This window comes from Marmota marmota, unplaced genomic scaffold (genome assembly GCF_001458135.2).
Source record: "Marmota marmota marmota unplaced genomic scaffold, marMar, whole genome shotgun sequence".
NCBI lineage: Eukaryota > Metazoa > Chordata > Mammalia > Rodentia > Sciuridae > Marmota > Marmota marmota.
Genome location: NW_025999875.1, coordinates 79120 through 98842, shown reverse-complemented (window position 1 = coordinate 98842; position 19723 = coordinate 79120). Strand labels below are relative to the sequence as shown.

General features: G+C 40.3%; 1 protein-coding gene and 1 long non-coding RNA gene across 2 annotated transcripts in view; both read right to left on the bottom strand.

Moving 5' to 3' along the window:
- The window catches only part of LOC107160539, a 30326-nt gene extending 11171 nt beyond the window's left edge, over nucleotides 1-19155 (bottom strand). The window contains exons 1-2 of the mRNA XM_048786644.1: nucleotides 18888-19155; nucleotides 14804-16092 (exon numbers count right to left, since the gene is read on the bottom strand). Coding sequence (XP_048642601.1) covers nucleotides 14804-16072 — 1269 coding nt within the window. The 5' untranslated portion in view covers nucleotides 16073-16092; nucleotides 18888-19155. The remainder of the gene's footprint in view (nucleotides 1-14803; nucleotides 16093-18887) is intronic.
- On the bottom strand, nucleotides 354-13449 carry LOC125611596. Its single transcript, XR_007341794.1, has 3 exons — nucleotides 10254-13449; nucleotides 3649-3917; nucleotides 354-1519 (listed from the first exon to the last, which is right to left on the bottom strand). It is a non-coding gene; the product is annotated as an uncharacterized LOC125611596 (long non-coding RNA).
- Nucleotides 19156-19723: the final 568 nt, after the last annotated feature.

Sequence of the window (19723 nt, the reverse complement as noted above, 5' to 3'; positions counted from 1 at the left end):
ATACAAGAGGAAGTGAGGGGAAAGGGAAAAATAATACAAGGGGGACAAATGAATGTCAGTAGAGGGGGCAGAGAGAGAAGAGGGGAGGGGAGGGGAGGGGAGGGGGGATAGTAGAGGATAGGAAAGGCAGCAGAACACAACAGACACTAGTATGTCAATATATAAATCAATGGATGTGTAACTGATGTGATTCTGCAATCTGTATATGGGGTAAAAATGGGAGCTCATAACCCACTTGAATCAAAGTGTGAAATATGATATATCAAGAACTATGTAATATTTTGAACAGCCAACAATAAAAAATTAAAAAAAATATATATATATATAAAAAATAAAAAAAATAAAAATAAAAATGCTGAAGGGTTTTCATTCTTATCTCAGATGACTTCCTGGAACTTTTCAGTTGATAGCCTTATGGGCTGCCTTTTTAAGTCCTGCCATGCGGCAATTAATGAACTTGTTTCTATTAGTCCCAATTGGGGTCCTGATCAGGAACTGCTTCAGTGCCAGTTGTATGGGCATGGGAGGCCTGATGAACCTAATCAGCGTAATTTCTAGCTTGCTCTCAAATTTGCCTGTGCTCCTTGGGCAGGGGGTTGTTAGAGAAGATCATATGGACATTGTGGAATGTCAAATCATATGATCGAATCAGATATTGAAACTCTTTGATATATGTGGTGGGACTTGAAGTATAGGATACAAGTTTCTTTTCTATCTGTGAAAGATCTGACAAAGAGAAAGGCATATAAACCCAGATTACACCATCTACCCCATCCACTTCATGTAGAGGACACAGAGATGCGTGTCAGGCTGTGGCAGCCTGTGAGCTTGTGGCAGGAAGAGAGAAAGGTGAAGGGGCTGAGGGGACAGTTGCTGAGGCAGCTTCATCAGAAAGAGAACTGTGGTATGGTAGAGGCTTATCTTCTGGGAAGGGGATATAAAAGCTAAGAAGACTTGTGCAGGAGAGCAAGAGTTGTAGAGAGATGGCGTTGAACAGAGAGGAGAAGGCCTGAACATATGATACCTCTTTCCATTTTCCTGAATGCTCACAATAGTTGAAAATATCCCTGATAATATTGGATCTAGAGTGCCATTAAGCAGCCATTTAGAGTCATTATTCAAAGGATATTTAGGCTAGATCTGATTGCACAATCAGATAAGTTTTGGAGGTTTTAGGTCCAGAATGAGAGAGAGATTACTCAAAACCCAGACCCAAATAAAAGACCATCTATAGATTCAGTCAACAGTAGGGATGAGCTGTAGCTATGAAAGCTGTGGCTTGGGGTGCCTCAACCACATGGTAACAATGGGAATGCCAGTCATTTCAATGATCATTTCCTGGCACCATAGGTCATTTAGGTCCATCAGAGGCAGGGGTCTTACCTGATTGTCTGGTGGTGGGTGCAGAGAGGGTGTTTGGCAGAATGGAGGGCCTGGTCCCATGATGGAATTCCCATCAGGGCCTGGGGATGCTCAGTGACCCTCAAAGAGGGGAGTTGGCACACTGAGGAACCGGATCCTGGGTTTCGGCACCAAAATGAAAGGAAAATGAGGAACGAGAGATGGGTAAGTCAGAAATGAAAGATGGAGACCAGGCAGAGAGAAATACACATGAGAGTTTATTTGTCAAAGCTGACAAATAAAGGCCATCTCTCTCTAGGAGAGAGAGAGAGACTTTTTCCCTCTGGAAAAGCAGAACTCATCAGAAGGCAAAATTATGTAAATCAATTCTAAATGTTCATTAAAGTTTTTGCAGCTAGAGATTTTAAAATATTTAAGTTCAGAATTTAAAACAGACTTGAGTTTTGGAACTTCTATGGGGGAGGCTTAGGAATCAGAGTGGGTAGATCTTAATGCAGGTGGTTAAGGATTGGGTTGGTATGAAGGAGTGGTGAGCCTTTCTCAGAAAGGCCTTTGGGCAGGAATGCAAAACGTTTTCCTTAAAATGGTGGGTGTCACTTAAGATGGCCATTCAGATGCTAAGCAAGGACCTTATAGTTATAATAGTTGTACTATAGTTATACTATACTACCTTTGATAGGATTTTTTTCCAATTTTTCATTTGTTCTTTTTAGATATACATGTGATTAGACGTTTATTTTGAAATATTGTACATACATAGAGTATAACTGATTGTAATAGGATCCCATTCTTGTGGTCATACATGATGAAGAATTCCACTGGTTGTGTATTCAATTGCTCATGTTTTGCAATACTTCTTTTCACTTTGTTGTCTTTTGGTACTGGACATTGACCTTGGGTTGCTTAACCACTGAGCAACATCCCCAGCCCTTTATATATTTTATTTAAAGACAGGGTCCTGCTAGGTTGCTTAGGGCCTTGCTAAGTTGAGGCTGAGGCTGGCTTAGAACTCATGATCCTCCTGCCTCAGCCTCTTGAGAGGCTGGGATTACAGTCAAGTGCCATCATGCCTGGCTGATTTAAGTATTCTCATTGTTCTGAAAGTTCAGCTAAGCAGAGATCAAGTTACCAGATGCATCATTATCCAAACAGAAATTTTGTTCTCACAGGCAAGACCCATGAGACCAAAGAAATAAAGACACAGTGAGGTATTGTTATAGGTTCTAGGCATTTTAGACTGAAGCCTCTCTAAGGAGAGGGGTTTACTCCAGATGAATGAAGTAGGGGACAAGCATCATAGCTGCTTTTTTTGACTGTATCTAAAATTTGTATCTTAATTACGTATTGTTAAGTTTTGCTTCATTAATTGTAGAACTGGCAGCTGTGTTGCAGAAAAAGTCACTCAAGACAGGCCCCCATCATGTCCAGATTTGAAAGTGTTTTGGGATCAATAAAATACACCAGAACACTTGTTTTACTTTATCCAAAACAAGTAATAAATGTCAAAGTGTTGATCTAATTTATATCTTAATTACCCCATGGACAAGCTTCAGGCGCCTTTCAGAGACTGGGTGGATCTGAGGTGCTCATATCTTGAAGGCCTGACATAACTCACACATATTGATGAGCTGGGCTCACAGGCCTTGGTTTATAGACACCACAGAGCTCTTCCCCCCCGCACTCAGACCTTCAGTCCTTACTCTTAATCACAGTCCCCTACATCCCCCCTTTGTACTGACAGGGCTTCCTTCAAGATTTCCCAAGTAGTGCCAGGCAGGTGAACACTCCTGGGTACAGTACTGATGAACTTAAATATTTTAAAATCTCTAGCTGCAAAAACTTTAATGAACTCTTCAACATTTAGAATTGATTTACATAATTTTGCCTTCTTATGAGTTCTGCTTTTTCAGAGGGAAAAAAATCACTAACCCTGTCTGTCATCTGGGAAGAAGGCAATATTGAAAAAAAAACAAACCCACAGTTGAAAATACTGAAAACTCTTGTTTTTGTGATAGATGTTTTCCCCAAGGACACCCAAGACCCATTTAAATTGTCCTTTACTATCTGATTGAAGGTCAATAAATTGAAAGTCAAAGACCCCCCAGGGTCCTTGGAAACATTATGATTTCTGGTGTGTGTGTGTGGGGGGGGGGAGGTCATGTGAGTCCTAGTGCTGAATGTAGCTTGTTGACAAATGAATAAGAATGAGAACTTCCCATGGACAAGCAGCCTGGGTCCTGAGAGCCTAAATTCCATTTCCCTGCCCCCAGCAATTCATTCTGGTACCTGACCAATGTGCTGTGTCCCAGGGCTCCTTTGGTCTGTTGTAGATTCCTCAGTGCCTTGTGGTTCACCATGGCCATGCTGCTGGTGGTGCTGGGCTGAGTGTGCAGGGTGAGTGCCTGGGTCAGACTTGAGTCCAAGTGGCTTCTGAGATCTGTCATCTCTGCACTGTGTCTCTTTTTTCCCTGGCTCTGCTTCTGCTAGGTCAAGTTGTCTGGCTTCTATTTAGTCCACTGGGTTCTGCTACAGCTGCCAGGAGTCAAGCCAAATCACTGAGACAACAGGCAATGATGTGAGCAGCAGAGAGAAAAAAGCTAAGCAAGTCATAGCAGCTAAAAAAGATTTTTAAAAAATATTGTGCCAATGGTGCATCATTGCACATTGGAATCTCATTAATGAATTTGGGCATATTTTTACTTGTTATTTCTTGTGATGTGGACACATATGCAGTCATATTTAAACTTGGATTTAAAGAGTCACTGATACAGTCAAAAAAAGCAGCTGTCACAGAGTCTTTGTGGTAGCCTATGCAATGCACATTGGTTTGCACCAAGGAAAATCAGCATTACCTTAGTCTCTGTGCCCTTCATTGTCAGGTATTTTTTGGGTAGAAAAGTCACCCAAGATAGGCCCCCATCATGTCCAGATTTGAAAGTGTTTTGGGATCAATAAAATACACCAGAATGCTTGTTTTTCTTTATCCAAAACAAGTGTAATAAATGTCAAAGTGTTGATCTAATTTATATCTTAATTACTTATTGTTAAGTTTTGCTTCTTTAATTGTAGAACTGGCAGCTGTATTACAGAACATTGCATGTTAAAATCAAGCAGAACATTGCATATTTTAAACTTTAAGGTGGAAAATTGTGATGAATTTTTCTTTCTTTCTTTCATTCTTTTTTTGGTACCAGGATTAATTCAGGGGAGCTTAACCAATGAGCCACATTTCTAGCCACCTTTTATGTCTTATTTAGAGACAGGATCTCACTGGGTTGCTTATGGCCTTGCTAAGTGCCTGAGACTGGATTTGAATTCTCAATCCTTTTGACTCACCTTCCCCAGCACTGGGATTACAGGCATGCAAAATAGTGCCCAGCTGAGTTTTTAAATTAATTATTGGTACTGAAAACCTATTTATTTGGGCTGGGGATGTGGCTCCAGCGGTAGCTCGCTCGCCTGGCATGCGTGCGGCCCGGGTTTGATCCTCAGCACCACATACAAACAAAGATGTTGTGTCTGCCGAAAACTAAAAAATAAATATTAAAAATTCTCTCTCTCTCTCTCTTTAAAAAAAAAAAAACCTATTTATTTTAGATCACACAATTTGGATTGGTTTTAGTGTCCTAGGATTTTTTTTTTTTTTGTACTAGGGAGTGAACTCAGGCCACTTTACCACTTAGCCACATCCCTATAAGGAAAGAATCAAGTGAAGGAAATAGAAGAGGTAGGTCAACAGTAACAGATTTATTTAGGACAAACCTGTGGAGGTGGGGCTCAGTGGAGACTTTTGCTTACAGCCTGAAGTAGAAATAGGGACATGAAGGAGTGGGGGGAATTCTTGCCATTTAAGTGTTCCATATTGAACCAGTTGCTTTTCAGGAGTTCAGCCCCAGACAACAGTTTCCTTTCTTCATATGTTTGGGGTTTCTTTGCATAATGATAAAGTACTGTCTGGGTTTAGGTCGGGTTGAGTTGGAATGACCCTGAGGTGACTCTTACTCTAAGATGGAGGATATGTTTCAAAATGGTGCTGCCTAAGTCAAATTTTCCTAACAACTCCCAGTTCTTTTAATTTTTTATTTTGAGATGCTGTCTCCATTAAGTTTCTGAGGACCTCATTAAGTTTCTGAGGCTGATCTTAAACTTGCAATCCTCCCACTTTAGCTTCCTAAATTGCTGGGACTACAGGTGTGTATCACTGCACCTTGCTGGTTTTAGTGTTCTAGGATTTTAGGGGGTGAGGGAACAAATTGCTATATTCTTATGGATTAATTTTACCTATGTTAGTAAATATCATGTTTTTGAATACTTATAATTTTTTGCTTTATACATTTTATATTCATTATAAGGCCTTGTACACAAAATGTCAGCAAGACATGAGTTAACATCTCAAAATCAAACAATCTATAGAATGTTCCTCTTAGAAGATTGCTGGTGAGGACCTGTCTGCAAAAGCCCCAGGGGTTGATCTTCGCTCAAGCTCTTGAAAAGCAGTGATTAGCTGGTTTTAAAAATTCCTCTTCTGGCCAGGTGTGGTGATGCTTGCTTGTAATCCCAGCAGCTCGGGAGGCTGAGGCAGGAGGATCACGAGTTCAAAGCTAGCCTCATCAAAAATGAGGCACTAAGCAACTCAGTGAGACCCTGTCTCTAAATAAAATACAAAATAGGGCTGGGCATGTGGCTCAGTGGTCAAGTGCCCCTGAGTTCAATCCATGGTACCAAAAAAAAAAAAAAATTCTCCTTCTGCTGCCCCCTGTGCAGCATCAACAAAGAATCTCAAGTAGGGGTGACAGGAGATGGAGAAAAACACAGAGACAAAGAAAACATAGAGTCATTTTCAAGTAAAGCTAGGGCCAAGAGGAACACTGCACTCTGATGGAGGAACAATGACCTAGAACTAGTTCCACAAGTTGATTTTATAGGGTCTTATAATCAGGAGGTTAAACTATAGGGGCATTGTAAATTTATCAAGGCTTGTGAGTTATCAAGAGGCTTCTTTGTGCACTAAAAGAGCTAGAAACATTTTTGCAGCTATCACACTGTTACGTGGTAAGAACATCCTGCTGCTACCAAGAAGCCAAATGTCAGAGCTGAATGTCAAGGCTGTTATCATCCTTGCCTTTTGGCAAAGAAATGTTTCCGAGGCTCGGCTTTTGCCAATACTGCAGATCAGCTGATGACTGTGGGCTCATCTGCTCAACACAACCTTTCTGTGATTTGCTGTCAGCAGATTGTAGTTTAACCTGTAATATTCTGCAAAACAGCTGCCATTTCTACAATTAATGAAGCAAAACTTAAAAATATATAATTAAGATGCAAATTAACTCACTTTGACATCCATTACACTTGTTTCAGAGAAAGAAAAACAAGTGTTATTTATAATATATTTCTTTGATCATAAAACACAAATCTGGACATGACGGGATCTATGTTAGGTAAATTTTCTGAAATTTTATTAAGGTAGGTCAAGGTTATTTGTCTGCCAAGGTAAAATATGAAAACCTTTCCCAGTGGTACTGGCCTCACATGGCTCCTGGAGACCATATTAGCAGAAGAATTTGGATATCACAGGTATAAAAAGGTAAGGCAATCTTAGCTCTTCTTAGACAATCTTTGTTTAACTATCTCTATCTCAAACTTCACACATTTCAGAAATGTCACAATGTTTACATTGTGTTGCTTACTAATGTTTTTTTAATTAAAATTATACACACACGTGCGCGCGTGCACACACACACACACACACAAAGATTTGTGCCACTAATATTGGAGACAGGAATTCTTGACTTAGTGTGGGTAGAAAAGAAATGAGCAGAATGAGTAGGGATGTACAGGTAAAAGCTTTAATCTTTTAATAATGGTCTACTTTATGCTTTGAATATAGCCATTGTTGCTTTGGACTGCAATTTATTTTTAAAATGGACACATTTTCTTTGTTTTCCTTACTTCCTGCTCCTACCTATTCTCTTCCCCACCCTAATCTCAAGGGAAACAGGATTAATTACCTTTCTTCCCCATCCTAAGCAGAGTTATCTGTACTTGAGTACACATCCACCATAGGAACAAAGTAATCCAGACTTTGGGGATGGCACTAGAAGATCTCAGAAATGACTATGTCCCAAATTAAAAGTGAATTACAACTCTGGACAGAAAACATGTGGAATGTAGCCTTTAAATCAACTCAATAAAAGCCCCTTGTTTCTTCTGATGGGCAGAATCACAGCCTTTGGGACAAGAGTCTCCTGTGTTTCTCCTTTGCTAGCAAAGCAATAATGTCTTTTTCTCTTTTCTCGAAACCATGTCCTCAGTATTGGATTGACATCATGGACAAGAACCAAGCTTTTAGCAACAACCAAGTAAAAATAGAAAAAAGGGCTTAAACCTGAGGAGATGGGGAACAACTCAAATTGAGAAAGAAATCAGTGTTGCCCCTGTTAGGGAACAGAGAGATGAGGATGGTGGGAATAGAGGCTAAGAGAATAATTCTATAAAATGGGCCCACTGTGATGACCCCCCTCATGCTTTATTTTCCAATAAGCAGTTTACCTGCTAATGTCAATGAAAACTACCCAGGATATCCTTGTGATCAGATCCTGAAATTCAGGGAGATAATAATTCCTCCTCACAATAAAATCTGTAACAATGTATGATTAAGAATCCAATTAGAAACTGTTAATGTAATCCAAGGTGACCTAGAGTTGCCATGGCAGTTTAAAGTCTGATATCATCCTGCTGTCAGTCAAAAGTCAAAGTTGGACCTAGGCAGGACTCTCTGGAAGGTTCCCTGGGACCTCCAATAAAACTGGAGTGAAGGAGATGCACAAGGTCCCTCTCCTCTCTGACAGGATCTACTCTATCCCTTGAGACTGTCCCTGTTTCTTTTTTTTTTTATCCCTTCAATAAACTCATTCCTATTACTCTGAGTGTCTTGTCTGAAATCTTTCTGAGTTCATCACAAAAAATGGGGTTTGAAATGGGGAGTCTTTGTGTTGCTTCAGTTCTCTGAAGGCTGTAGTCCTGTGAAACCATGACCACTCTAGGTCATTATGGCCCATGCTAACCGGTTCTAATTGGAATCTCTTGTTACAGATTTTTATAGTTAGAAGGAATTATTACTATCTTCTTGAGTCCTGGGATCTGATCTGTGAAAGGGTCACAAAGGTTCTCCCTTCAGGATGGTTTGTGTTCCTCATCAGAATTATTTCAGGCCTGCATTTCTCCTGCAGGTAACAGGCAGTTTGCTGAGAAATATAACATATCCTATCCACTTAACCCAGGCAGGGCTCCAGGTAAATTGCTTTTTAAAGATTAAAGCACATGGGGGTCAGCACAGTGGGCCCAATTTATACAATTATTCCCGCCACTTGCATCTGTCTGACCCCTCTAACAAGGACATTTCCATAGCTGAGCAAGATGACTAATATTGATACTGAAAGTTCAGTCCTTTTTCCCTGATGTCAACTCAATAATGAGGTCAAGGTTTTGAAAAAAAAGAAAAAAAGAAGTTTTTATTGTTTTGCTTAGAAAAGGAGAAACAGGGGATTCCTGTTCCAAATGCTGCAATTCTAACTATTAAGGGGAATAGAGAGCTATTTAAAAGGTAATTCAAAGACTAAACTCCAGTTGGGCCTTGTCAGGAGTCCTAATTTATTTGTAGCTGTGAAAGATAGCCCTTTTTTAGATCTGCAGATGCCAACTATGCAGTCTAATTTTCTTCATTCCTGTGGTCTGTGAGTTGAGGGGCAGATAACTTGACCTAGGATGAGAGGAAAATTAATCTTGCTTCCCTATGATTAGGGAAGGGGAGAAGGAGAAGAAGGCAAAAATCATGTCAGTTTTAAGGTAAACTACAGTGACAGAACAGCAAGGGTTATGTTCAAAGCACCAATATTAGGTATTTTCTCCTGTGGACTGGGCATAGTCTTTCTACTTGTCTTGTGTTTAAACAGTGATTCATTAACTTCAGACACTTAGTAATACCAGTCTCCCATTCAGATACTTAGTAATGCCTATGCAAAAACAGTGATGGACACTGAGATTTCCTGGCTTAAATGCTTACATTTCAAATTTTGATTGTGTGTGGAGTAATGGGAGAAATTGAAAGAACAATCAATAAAACTAATTTTATACCAAATATCCAGCCCTATTGTTATTTTCTAAATCTCAACCCCATTCCATTCCTACAGCCAGTGGTCAAGACAGGAAAAAAATGACTGGAGAGGATGAGGAGACCAAAGGGTCAGGGAATTAAAACATTCAGTGAACTCACCAGCCAGATAAACAAATTGCTTGTATTTATGTTGCTTTGAATGGAACTAGGGAGATGAAACCCATCTCTTTCAAAAATGTAGGCTATTGTTCTCCTTTAAATTGTTTTGATAAAATGATCAGCTGTAATTCTGTGAAATAAATATCTTTTCAAAGTTAAAATTTAAAATAAATTCTGTACAGGCAATATTGTAAGGTCCTTGCTTAGCATCTGGGTGGCCATCTTAAGTGACAGCCGCCATTTTCCCACCCAAGGACATTTCCGGAAAAGGCTCACCACTCCCTCATACCAATCTAACCCTTTACCACCTGCATTCTTTCCCACCCTAGTGTATACCAACCCCGCCGTTAATTGCCCACATTAGGACCTGTCTGAGCCTGGCCCATAAAAGTCTTTGTGACAAAAAAACTCTTCTGTGTATTTCTGCCTGGTCTTTGTCTTTCAATTCTCACTTGCCTGTCTCCTGGTTCCTTGCTTTCCTTTCAAATATATGTTAGTATCTGAAAAACAATATATCTTAACATGCATGTGGCCATAAGATAGAGTCAACAAAATCAATCCCTACAAACAATTTTTATATTAATTACAAATGAAACTCAAAGTATTTTAACTTTATTACCTGCGTGGGCTCTCTCTCTCTCATCCAGCGAGGAAGTCCGCAGAAAAGGGTAGAGGAAAGTGTGGCTGCAAAGTTGCTACTCAAGACGTCCGGAGACCAAGGAGGAAACAGGTCTGATTTTATCGAACAGTTACCATGTATATATACTCAGGCAGTAGCTAAGCAGATTACAGGCAGCCACCAATGCAAGTTCTGCTAAGTGACCTTGCAGTGACCAATCCAGGAGTGGGCCATGGAGCAAGTACAGGAACTGCAACACATGCCTTCATGCCCAGGGCTGTGCCTAAATGATCTGCCGCTTACATGTCTAGCATGAGGGGAGTGGCCTACCTCTCAGATGCCCTTAAGGTATGCCATGTATGCAGTACTCCATGCATTTGTCCCCACAATCACCCATGGCAAAAATTGACTCCTTTCACTCAGGGGACTGTCCCATAAAGTAGGGGAACAGGGAGAGTTCAGGTTGATTGTGGACTACTCTGCCCCTCTATATGTCAGTGTGTTGAACCCATGACACACAAAAAAAGACCAACAACTCCAATTTTAAACCAAATTAAAGCAAGCTTATATTGTGTACACAAGAGAGTTGGTCAGTGATTGCCTCACCCAAATGCAGGGCCAGAGGACAGTGTCTGGTTTAAGAGCAGGGAAGTTTTTATAACAAAAAGTTACAAAGGTGAGTGTCTTGGGAACTTATAGCTGACAGGTTCTGGCAAGTGAAATACAAGGGCAGATAGCAGGTAATGATCTACATGGCTTAACATCTCAAGGTAGGGAGCAAACTCAGAGAATTAATGAGGAGCACCTGGGATTTCAGGGAGGGTTGTTATTTGGTCAGGGAGAACTGGGCACAGGTAAGTCCAAAACATGGGCAGAAATCCAAAGTAAGTTTTTAAAACATCAAAGTATGGTCAGGCCAAATAAAAATCTTAATATTTTACAGTAAAACATAAATGAACTTTTCATGATGAGATGGCTCCCAATCTTAAAATGAAATTAGGCTGGGTTTATCAAGTGCCCTTCACTTCTTAGAGGACAACTTCCAGCATAATGGTGAATCTGAAGGACAGTCTCCTGCATGTACAACTTTTACTACAAATAGTATTTATTTTTACCTGTGACGGGAGAAAAAAGAAAAGAAGGTTATAGGTACAGTTGCTACAACAGTAGGAATGATTCTCCAAGAATTTAGGCAGGTGTTGTTGACTTTTGCTGGTTTACTTCAGAGGTTTGACTTAAGGAATATAAGCAGAAAGAAAACACACACAATTGTCCTTCTTATGCCAGTTCAATTCATCGTTGCTTTCCAGACTCCCTCTCTAATTCATCTTCACTTTTTCCTACTGTCATGGGAGAAGAGATGTCTCCAAAAAGGGATTAAAGTATTCCCTGAAAGAAGGGGGGACTTGACTCAGAACCAGAGGGATTCTTGACAGAATGTGACAGAGATGAATTTCAACATGCACCAGTCAGAAACAGAGATAGATGTTTATTAACACATTCAAGGGGAAAATAGGGGGAGGGGTGATCTCAAGAGAGAGAGGCCTTTTGCAGTAAAGTAAGGAGTACACATCCAAGGGAGTACACATTCAACAGCAATTCTTGGAGACTCATTTCTACTGTTTCAGCAACTGTACAATAACTTCCCTTTCTTGTTCTCCCATGCAGGGTAAAATCTCTAGAGGGAGAGACAGCAATCTGTTGGTGTGGTGTGGTTGCTGGGTGTTGGAATAGAGGTGAAACTAGATCAGAGCTGAAGCCAGAATTAAAGACAAGCAGTCAGTGTAGATAGGCAATCTGGGGTCAGATAGAGAAAATGGTTTGGGTCTGGGAAGTTGGAAACCACCACCCCTGGGAGATTGAAATGTTAATATCCCCAGAGCCTGGCCTACACTACCCCTCCCAATGGGTTGTTAATGAAGCAACTCCTAAGCTGACAGGTGCTGTTAATGTACCCTGGGCCTCCTTCCTCTCTGGATCACTCCACCTTGGCCCCTCCAATCCACCTATTTCCCATCTTTTGGCCACACCACTGGCATCTCCCAGTCACAAATTCAGGATGGGGGGAAATGAATAAGAAAAGAGAGAATGCAAACGAACAAAGAAAACTTTAAATGTATAAAAGGGATGGGACTTCCTCATCCCATGGATTCTGCCTTAGGGTCCTCATCTTCCTCCCAGGGGGAAATCTATTTTACTCTCCTTTAAATAAAGCTTCTTACTTTCTATCCAATGCTTGCCTCTGCGTGCTTCTCTGGTATTATACTTCAACATTCAGTCAATCAGAACTCTTCAAGGTAACCAGCAATATCAGAGCTACACAATTTCATGCCAGTGTCCCCTGCACTTGCTTATTGCCCTCAGGTACCTTTTGCAGACAAGGGCATGGGTCAAAGGTGTTGGCCAAGGGCACGGGCTGCTTCATTCAGAAGTTGCAGTTGTCCTGGGTGCTTTCTGCATTTCAGTGGTTCATGAGGGTTTCCGTGGAGACTCAATATCTCTCCCTTTATTCCCAAGTTCCTACTTGATACAACCTGCCCCTCACTGTGTCCTGTTCACCAGAATCTTAATCAATCCTTTGCTGGAAAGTCCCCAGATATAAAAACCATGACCTACATATGTGATATACAGACCATTTCTATAATTCTTTCTCAAGTTCCTCCTTGTCTTGCTACATTTTCCCACCACAAACTTTTTACTATTTCTTTAATCAAATTCCCATATTTTTATATCTTCCCTTATTTTGATGAGAAGGTTATTGAGAAGATGTATAATTCTTGACTGTTACAAACTCTTTTGTCTGAGCCAAAAATACAAATGTGAACTACTTTATAATATGTTGAGATTAAGAGAAAGCATATAGAATCTGTTAGTTGTGGAGCAGGCTGAACAAATGTTAGCTGCAGGATGGGCTGAACACTCGGCCCCCACCCTTACCCATCTGGTTTCTTATCACTTGTTCACCTCAAATCTGAACACTCAACCCCACTCAAGGCTGAACACTGGACCCCCACCTGTCTGGTGCAAGGGAAACCCACATCTAGCCCCTTCCCAGTCTTCCTGAGGGCAGAAGATGATACCCTTAGCAACTACTGTATGATCCAATCACTGTATGCCAACAAGGCAGCTTGCAGACCCAAAGACCCCATTAGATTTTGGCTATAAAAATTCTTTCTTGCTGGGCCTCCCTCTCTTACTCTCTCTTTCTTCTCTCTCTCACACTTTCTCACCCCTTTCCCCTCTTTCTTCTCTCTCCCACCCTCCTCTCCCTTTGCGCTCTCTTTCTTCTCTTTTTCCTTCTCTCTCTCTCTCTCTCTCTCTCTCTCTCTCTCTCTCTCTCTCTTTCTCTTCCTTCCCTGTTAATCATAAATCATTGCAATAAAGATCTCTTGGTCACTCCAAGTGTCATGGTCACTTTCTTTTAATAATCGTACTGTCATAATTTAAAAAAATCAATGAAAGTAGAAAACAGGCTATGGCCAAAACATCTGTGTGAGGTCATGAGCAAGGGCCTTCTTTCACTGAACAGATATTACTTCAACATTTGGGAATAGCTGGCCTATAGGATGTTAGGAGAAATACAACTTCCATCCTCGCTCTTAGAAGGCAAGACTTGAGGTTCATTCAGTATTTAGTAAGTTGTGCTGTTACAGGAGAAGATGTGTCTCTAGAGAAGGGTCTAAGGAGTTTCCAGAGAGAAGGGGAAACTTGACTCAGGACCAGAGGGGTTCTTAGATTATGTATTGATGGAAAAGAATATAAGTATGTGCTAGTCAGAGGCATAAACAGAGGTTTATTTAGGAAAGTAGATATACAAGGTATCTCAAAATGAGAATGTAGGGCATCTCAAGAGAGAGAGAGAGAGAAATGGTACATTCAAGAAACAATATGTGTTTCTTGACATGAACAAGAAATATACATTCAAAAGAGAATGAAGGCCATCTTGAGAATGAGAGACACATTTTTAGGGTTCCTGACTCTTCTTTTAAAGGAAACTTGGTGAGAGGTGGGTATAAAAAGATTTGTAGAAATGATATCAGTGTGGTGATCTTCAAGATGTTTTATGGTAGTCTGGTCAATCTCAGGATCCTTGGGCTGATGTAGTCTTTATTATCTTGTCAACAGAGGTGGAAAGTCCCTCTAAATTACAGGTCTCTCAGAATATCATATTTCTCTTTATTTAATCTATTTGTTGGGGGTGGGTAATTAACAGTGAAAAAGGTAGATTTACATGTTTCCCAGGATTTTTGGAGTAGCAGACCTGGCTGTTTGAAAGATACTGGCTTGGGTAGTGATAGGCCCGGAAATGTGTGTGGAACTTCTGAATTAAAATTTATTTTTCTTTCTTTATGTCTCCTTTGTGCCTATTTAATTATTTTTAGAAATTTCTCCTACCTCAGTGCCACCTCTATCTCATCCTCTTAGACTTGAATTTTTAAAGTCTTTTTTTTTTTTAATTTATTTTTTAGTTATTGGCGGACACAACATCTTTGTATGTGGTGCTGAGGATCGAACCCAGGCCACACGCATGCCAGGCGAGCGCGCTACCGCTGAGCCACATCCCCAGCCCTTTTTAAAGTCTTATGCAAGAGAATTTTAGCATCATTAGCCACAGTATCAAGGAATTTCAAACGTAAAAAGTAGATTTTTAGAAGTTGGAAGACAGCAGATATGGCACCTCCATTCACTGAACAGCAGCACTTAGCACAGCTCCTCGCCTTTGCTGCTATACTATCATCCTTCACAAGTTGCCAGAAATCCAAGGACTTGATGTATGTCTTGATGCCCTGCATAGAAGTGCCCAACTTTTCAGCAATTTCTTCAATTGACATATCATCAAGACCAAAATGTTTTCGGTAAACCTTCAAGCACTTCTCTTGTTCAGGCAAATCAAAGCCATAGATAATGGGCATGAAGGGGACAAAGGCCAAAGATGCTGACTTCACAGCATCCAACCAGATCTTCTCCTTGAGGAAATCTCTCTTTATTTCAATAGAAGCATCAGAAAAAGTGGGCAACAGAAGTGCAAAGATATGACGCTTGTGAGCAGGGAGATCCTTCAGCAGAGTCTCCTGTAGTCTTGGGAAATCAAAATTATCCAAGTTAAAATTAGAGACTAGGAAGATGCATGGCTCAGGTACTCCAATGGAACTGAGATTAGCCAGACAGTTGTCTCGAATCTGCTGAAGGACTCTCTCCCTTTTGAAGGACTTCGGTTTGGTTACCTCTTCATTATATAAATCACTGTCCACTTTGGTTCTAACAAAGTAAAACTTCTTCCCCTCCTCTTTGATTTTCTGAGCCAGGAGATCATCATTGAAGCTGAACCGGGAGGAGGAAATGATGATAAAGAAGTCATAGCTAGTAAATCCCACAGTTTCTAGATAAGTGTCTGGAAGGAAATTGGGAGTCCCTGTTCCAGGCAGGTCCCAGAAGGTCACCTTGGGATATTTTGGATGTTGATAGGGGGTCTTCTCCATGGTGGTCTCTACAACTCCAATGTTAGCTGCTCCCTCCTCTTCAGAACTAACCCCTCGCAGGGCATTGATGAAACTGGACTTGCCAGTCCCAGACTCCCCTATTACAGCCACCTCCAGAATACAATTTTCTGCTGCAGCAAGTGATTCTTGAATCTTGTCCACCGCATCATTTAGCTTCCCTTCCCGAAGGTCTTTTTGAATATTACTGAGGGTTTCTGGAGAGAGGATGCCTCCTACCTTACTAATTAATGTGGAGTAGTGAGGCATAAAGTCGTTAGCCAAATGCTGAAAATTCTTTATCGATGAATTCTTCAGGAAGGCTAAGATGAACTGATCCATGGTAGTTAACTGTGGAAGGTCTGGGGGAAAGGATACAGAAGGAAGAAGTAATAAGAATGGAGTACCCAAACAGAAACACAGGATTAGCTAAGAAACACAATAATCTCTTTGGGCCACTTTCATTGCTTCACACCAATTCATTTTATTATAACTAATTTAATTTGCCTGATGAACTTAATTTTCACCATATAGGAGAGTACCTATTCTCTATGCAATTGATTTCTATGTCCAAGGAGTCAGGACAGTGTGGTAGACTGAATAAGAGTACATAAAGATGTCTACCTCCTAAATTCCAGAACCTATGAGCATAATATGTTACAGAATAAAAGAAACTTTTCTGATGTAATTAAATTAAGCATCTTCAGTGGGGACAAATATTCTGTATTATCCAGGTGAACTCAATATCACAAAAATCCTTAGATTAGTAAGGCAAGAAGAACAAAGAAGAAATAAATGAGATGATGGAAGCAGAGGTTGAAGTAAAAATTCCATAAAGATGAAGGAAGAGTGGATTCAAGGAATGCAGTTGACCCATAGATGCTTGAGAAGACAAGGAAATGGACTGTTTGCTAGAATCATTAGAAGGAACCTGCTGATACATTGATTTTAGCAACTTATTGTTAATTTAGGACCTCTAATCTCCAGAATTAGAAGAGAATAACCTTGTTTTTTAAAAACTGATGCATAATTACTGTATATCCATGAAGTACAGTGTGATATTTCCATACATATATGCAACATGTATAATCAAATCAGGGTAATTAGCATATCCATCACCTTAAAATTATATCATTCAAAATTCTCTCTTCTAGCTATTTTCAAATATATAATAAATTATTAACTCTAGTCACTCTTCTGTGCTATCAAACATTAGAACTGAATTCTTCTGACTGAATTTTTGTAGCCATAACCCAGCTCTTCTCCATCCTCCTGCTGTAGTTTGGATCTTGAATGTCCCTCAAAGGCCCATGTGTTGAAGGCTTATCCCCAACCTGTGGAACTATTGGGAGGGGTTATAACCTATAACAAGTTATAACCTATATTACTTCCTAGTATAAGAAAGTAGTATCACAGGGGGGCATGCCATTAAAGGAGATATTGGGATCCTGACCCCTCTTTTATTTCCCTTTGCTTCCTGGCCATCACCATCAGAAGTGAGCACATTGTGTACCACACACTTCTTGCCAGTATAGGCTGTCATGCCACAGGCTCAAAGCCACAGAGTCAAATGACCATGGACTGGAATCTGAAACCATGAGCCAAAATAGAACTTTTCTCCTTATAAGTTAATTATCCTGGTATTTTGTCACAGAAATAGAAAGCTGACTGCTCTTCCCTCCTCTCTCCTATTCCTAGCTTCTGGTCACAATTGTTCTATTTTCTGCTTCTATGAGATAAATGTTTTAAGTTTCTGGCTTATTTCATCTAACATAATGTGCACCAGTCTCATCCATGTTGCTGCAAATGACAAGATTTCATTCTTTTTTTATGGCTGTCTAATTCTATTGTATATATGCACATTTTCATTATCCATTCATTCTGGATACTGGCTCCATCTATTTCTTCTGTTCACTGCTGTATACTGACTCTCAGGGCCTGAGCCAAAATTGTGTTATTTTAACCAACTAAGTTTGTGGTAATTTTTAATGACATCAAATTGGTTGATAATTTCTGCTTTTTCCTAAACCACAATGCATAGCACAGAAGAGTTCTAGTTTGCAGAAAACTTACTCAGGCCTGCATTTTAGTGAGCAAAGAAGACTTCCAAACAGGCTTGATTTCCCAAGCCCTGCAGAAAATTGGGGCAGGTTTTATCATGAGGGCAAGGCAAATGGACAGACAAGACATCAAGTGTCCTGAACTCCAATGTTCCATAAAAGAGGTAAACACATAAGTCTGTATCCTGGTAGCTTAACTAATGTTGGTTTACCTCATTTAATGCATGAGTTTTGAGTGATTTAGAACACATGATGCTACATGGCCCAGGAAGTAAACAGAAGCTTGAATTTTCCCTATAAAATAAAGCACAACTTTGAAACATAGACATTTGGCCAAACAAAAACAACTACAGAAAATACTGCTGTTTGATTGGTTGGGCCATTTCTTAATTCATTGTAAAAATGAGGAGGCTTATATCAGGAAACTGAGAATTAAAAAATTATCTAACATAGTGTTGGCTCAGGGATGAACAGAAGCATTTTCCTGTAGAGTGTGCTGAGGGTTCCCCATATTCCACAGGTCCTTCAAGGAGATTTTTAAAGAAGAAAAAAAATCAACTCTCAAAATAAAGTGAACATGTGTTAAGGATTTTATTGGTAATTATTTATGAAGTAATGAGGCAGGTATCATAATTAGTAGAGTTCTTTGAGAATCTTAACAAACAGACATATTTATCTTCAAGTATATTTGCAAGAATGTGAAAATAGGCAAAAGTACTATCTACTATGGGGCAGGATCATCTGATCCTCAACAGACAGATTTTATTTATGTGCCAATGGAGAAATATTGTTAAAATTGCTACTAATTATGAAAAACTCAGAATTGAAAAATAGTTTTATGGCAATGAAATGCTTCAGAAAACCCAGATATTTTGCAGTGAATGCTGTAGTTTCCTATGGGAGACATATAGGAAATGTTCTGCTTAGTCCAAATTTTCTCATATTTTCAACAATAAAGCCATCCTTCAGACACATGTTCTTTGTCATGTAAAGATGATTACCTGGCTTTCTGCCTCTACCAGAAAGACCTGCCCTCAGCCCTCCAAGAACAAAACCAGACCCCAGCCACTGAAAATCCAAAAGGGTTTCTTACTCACCAAAGAGATTTCTGGCATCAAATAAATCCACAGGAACAGCAGAAAATGCTGAGACTGTGAAGCCCACAGCACGGCAACTAATACGAGCACAGAGCTGTCCTCTCCCAGAACACACACTGTGTTCTGGAGTCAGCACAGAAAGCAAGAGGTGAGGCAAGTCTCTGTTCTATCTAGCATAATGAGCCCAGTGTGGAAGCAGAAGGAAAGAACCACAGCAGCATGTGGCTCCTGCACTTCTGGTCAGGAGGGAACTGGCTGATTTAGAAAATGAATTTCTAAAACTTGAAACTGAAACCAGTTCAACTTTATATCCTTTCTTGCCAGCCTAAGCACTTCCAGGAAAAGAAAACATTTTGGGACTTCAGGGTGGTCAGTGGATAAGAGGAGGACTGAGAGAGAGATTTCCGTCTGGGAGAGGTAGATTCCTCATGACTTCTGGGAGGTCACTGAGAATTGGACTCACCAGGGGAAGGAAAGCACTGGGAACAGGGAGGATACCTGTGAGCAAGTTCCCAAAATTTCCAGGGAGAGAGGCAGAAGTATTTTCCAGCAGAAAAGAGAACTCTAACATTGTGTTTTTCTGCTTGTGCTTTTTTCATCTAGAAGTGCTGATAGTTGACTGGCCATATTACCAACACCTGGGTATGAGAGGCCATGGCACCTCAACTGTGAAGGTCAGATATTTGGTTACACATGAATGATTCAAACTACTCAGAGAGGTTCTGGAAAAAATGTAGTGAGATAGCACAAGGGAGAAGGAGAGAGAGAGAGGAGAGATAGAGAGAGAGAGAGAGAGAGAGAGAGAGAGAGAGAGAGAGAGAGAGAGAGAGAGAACC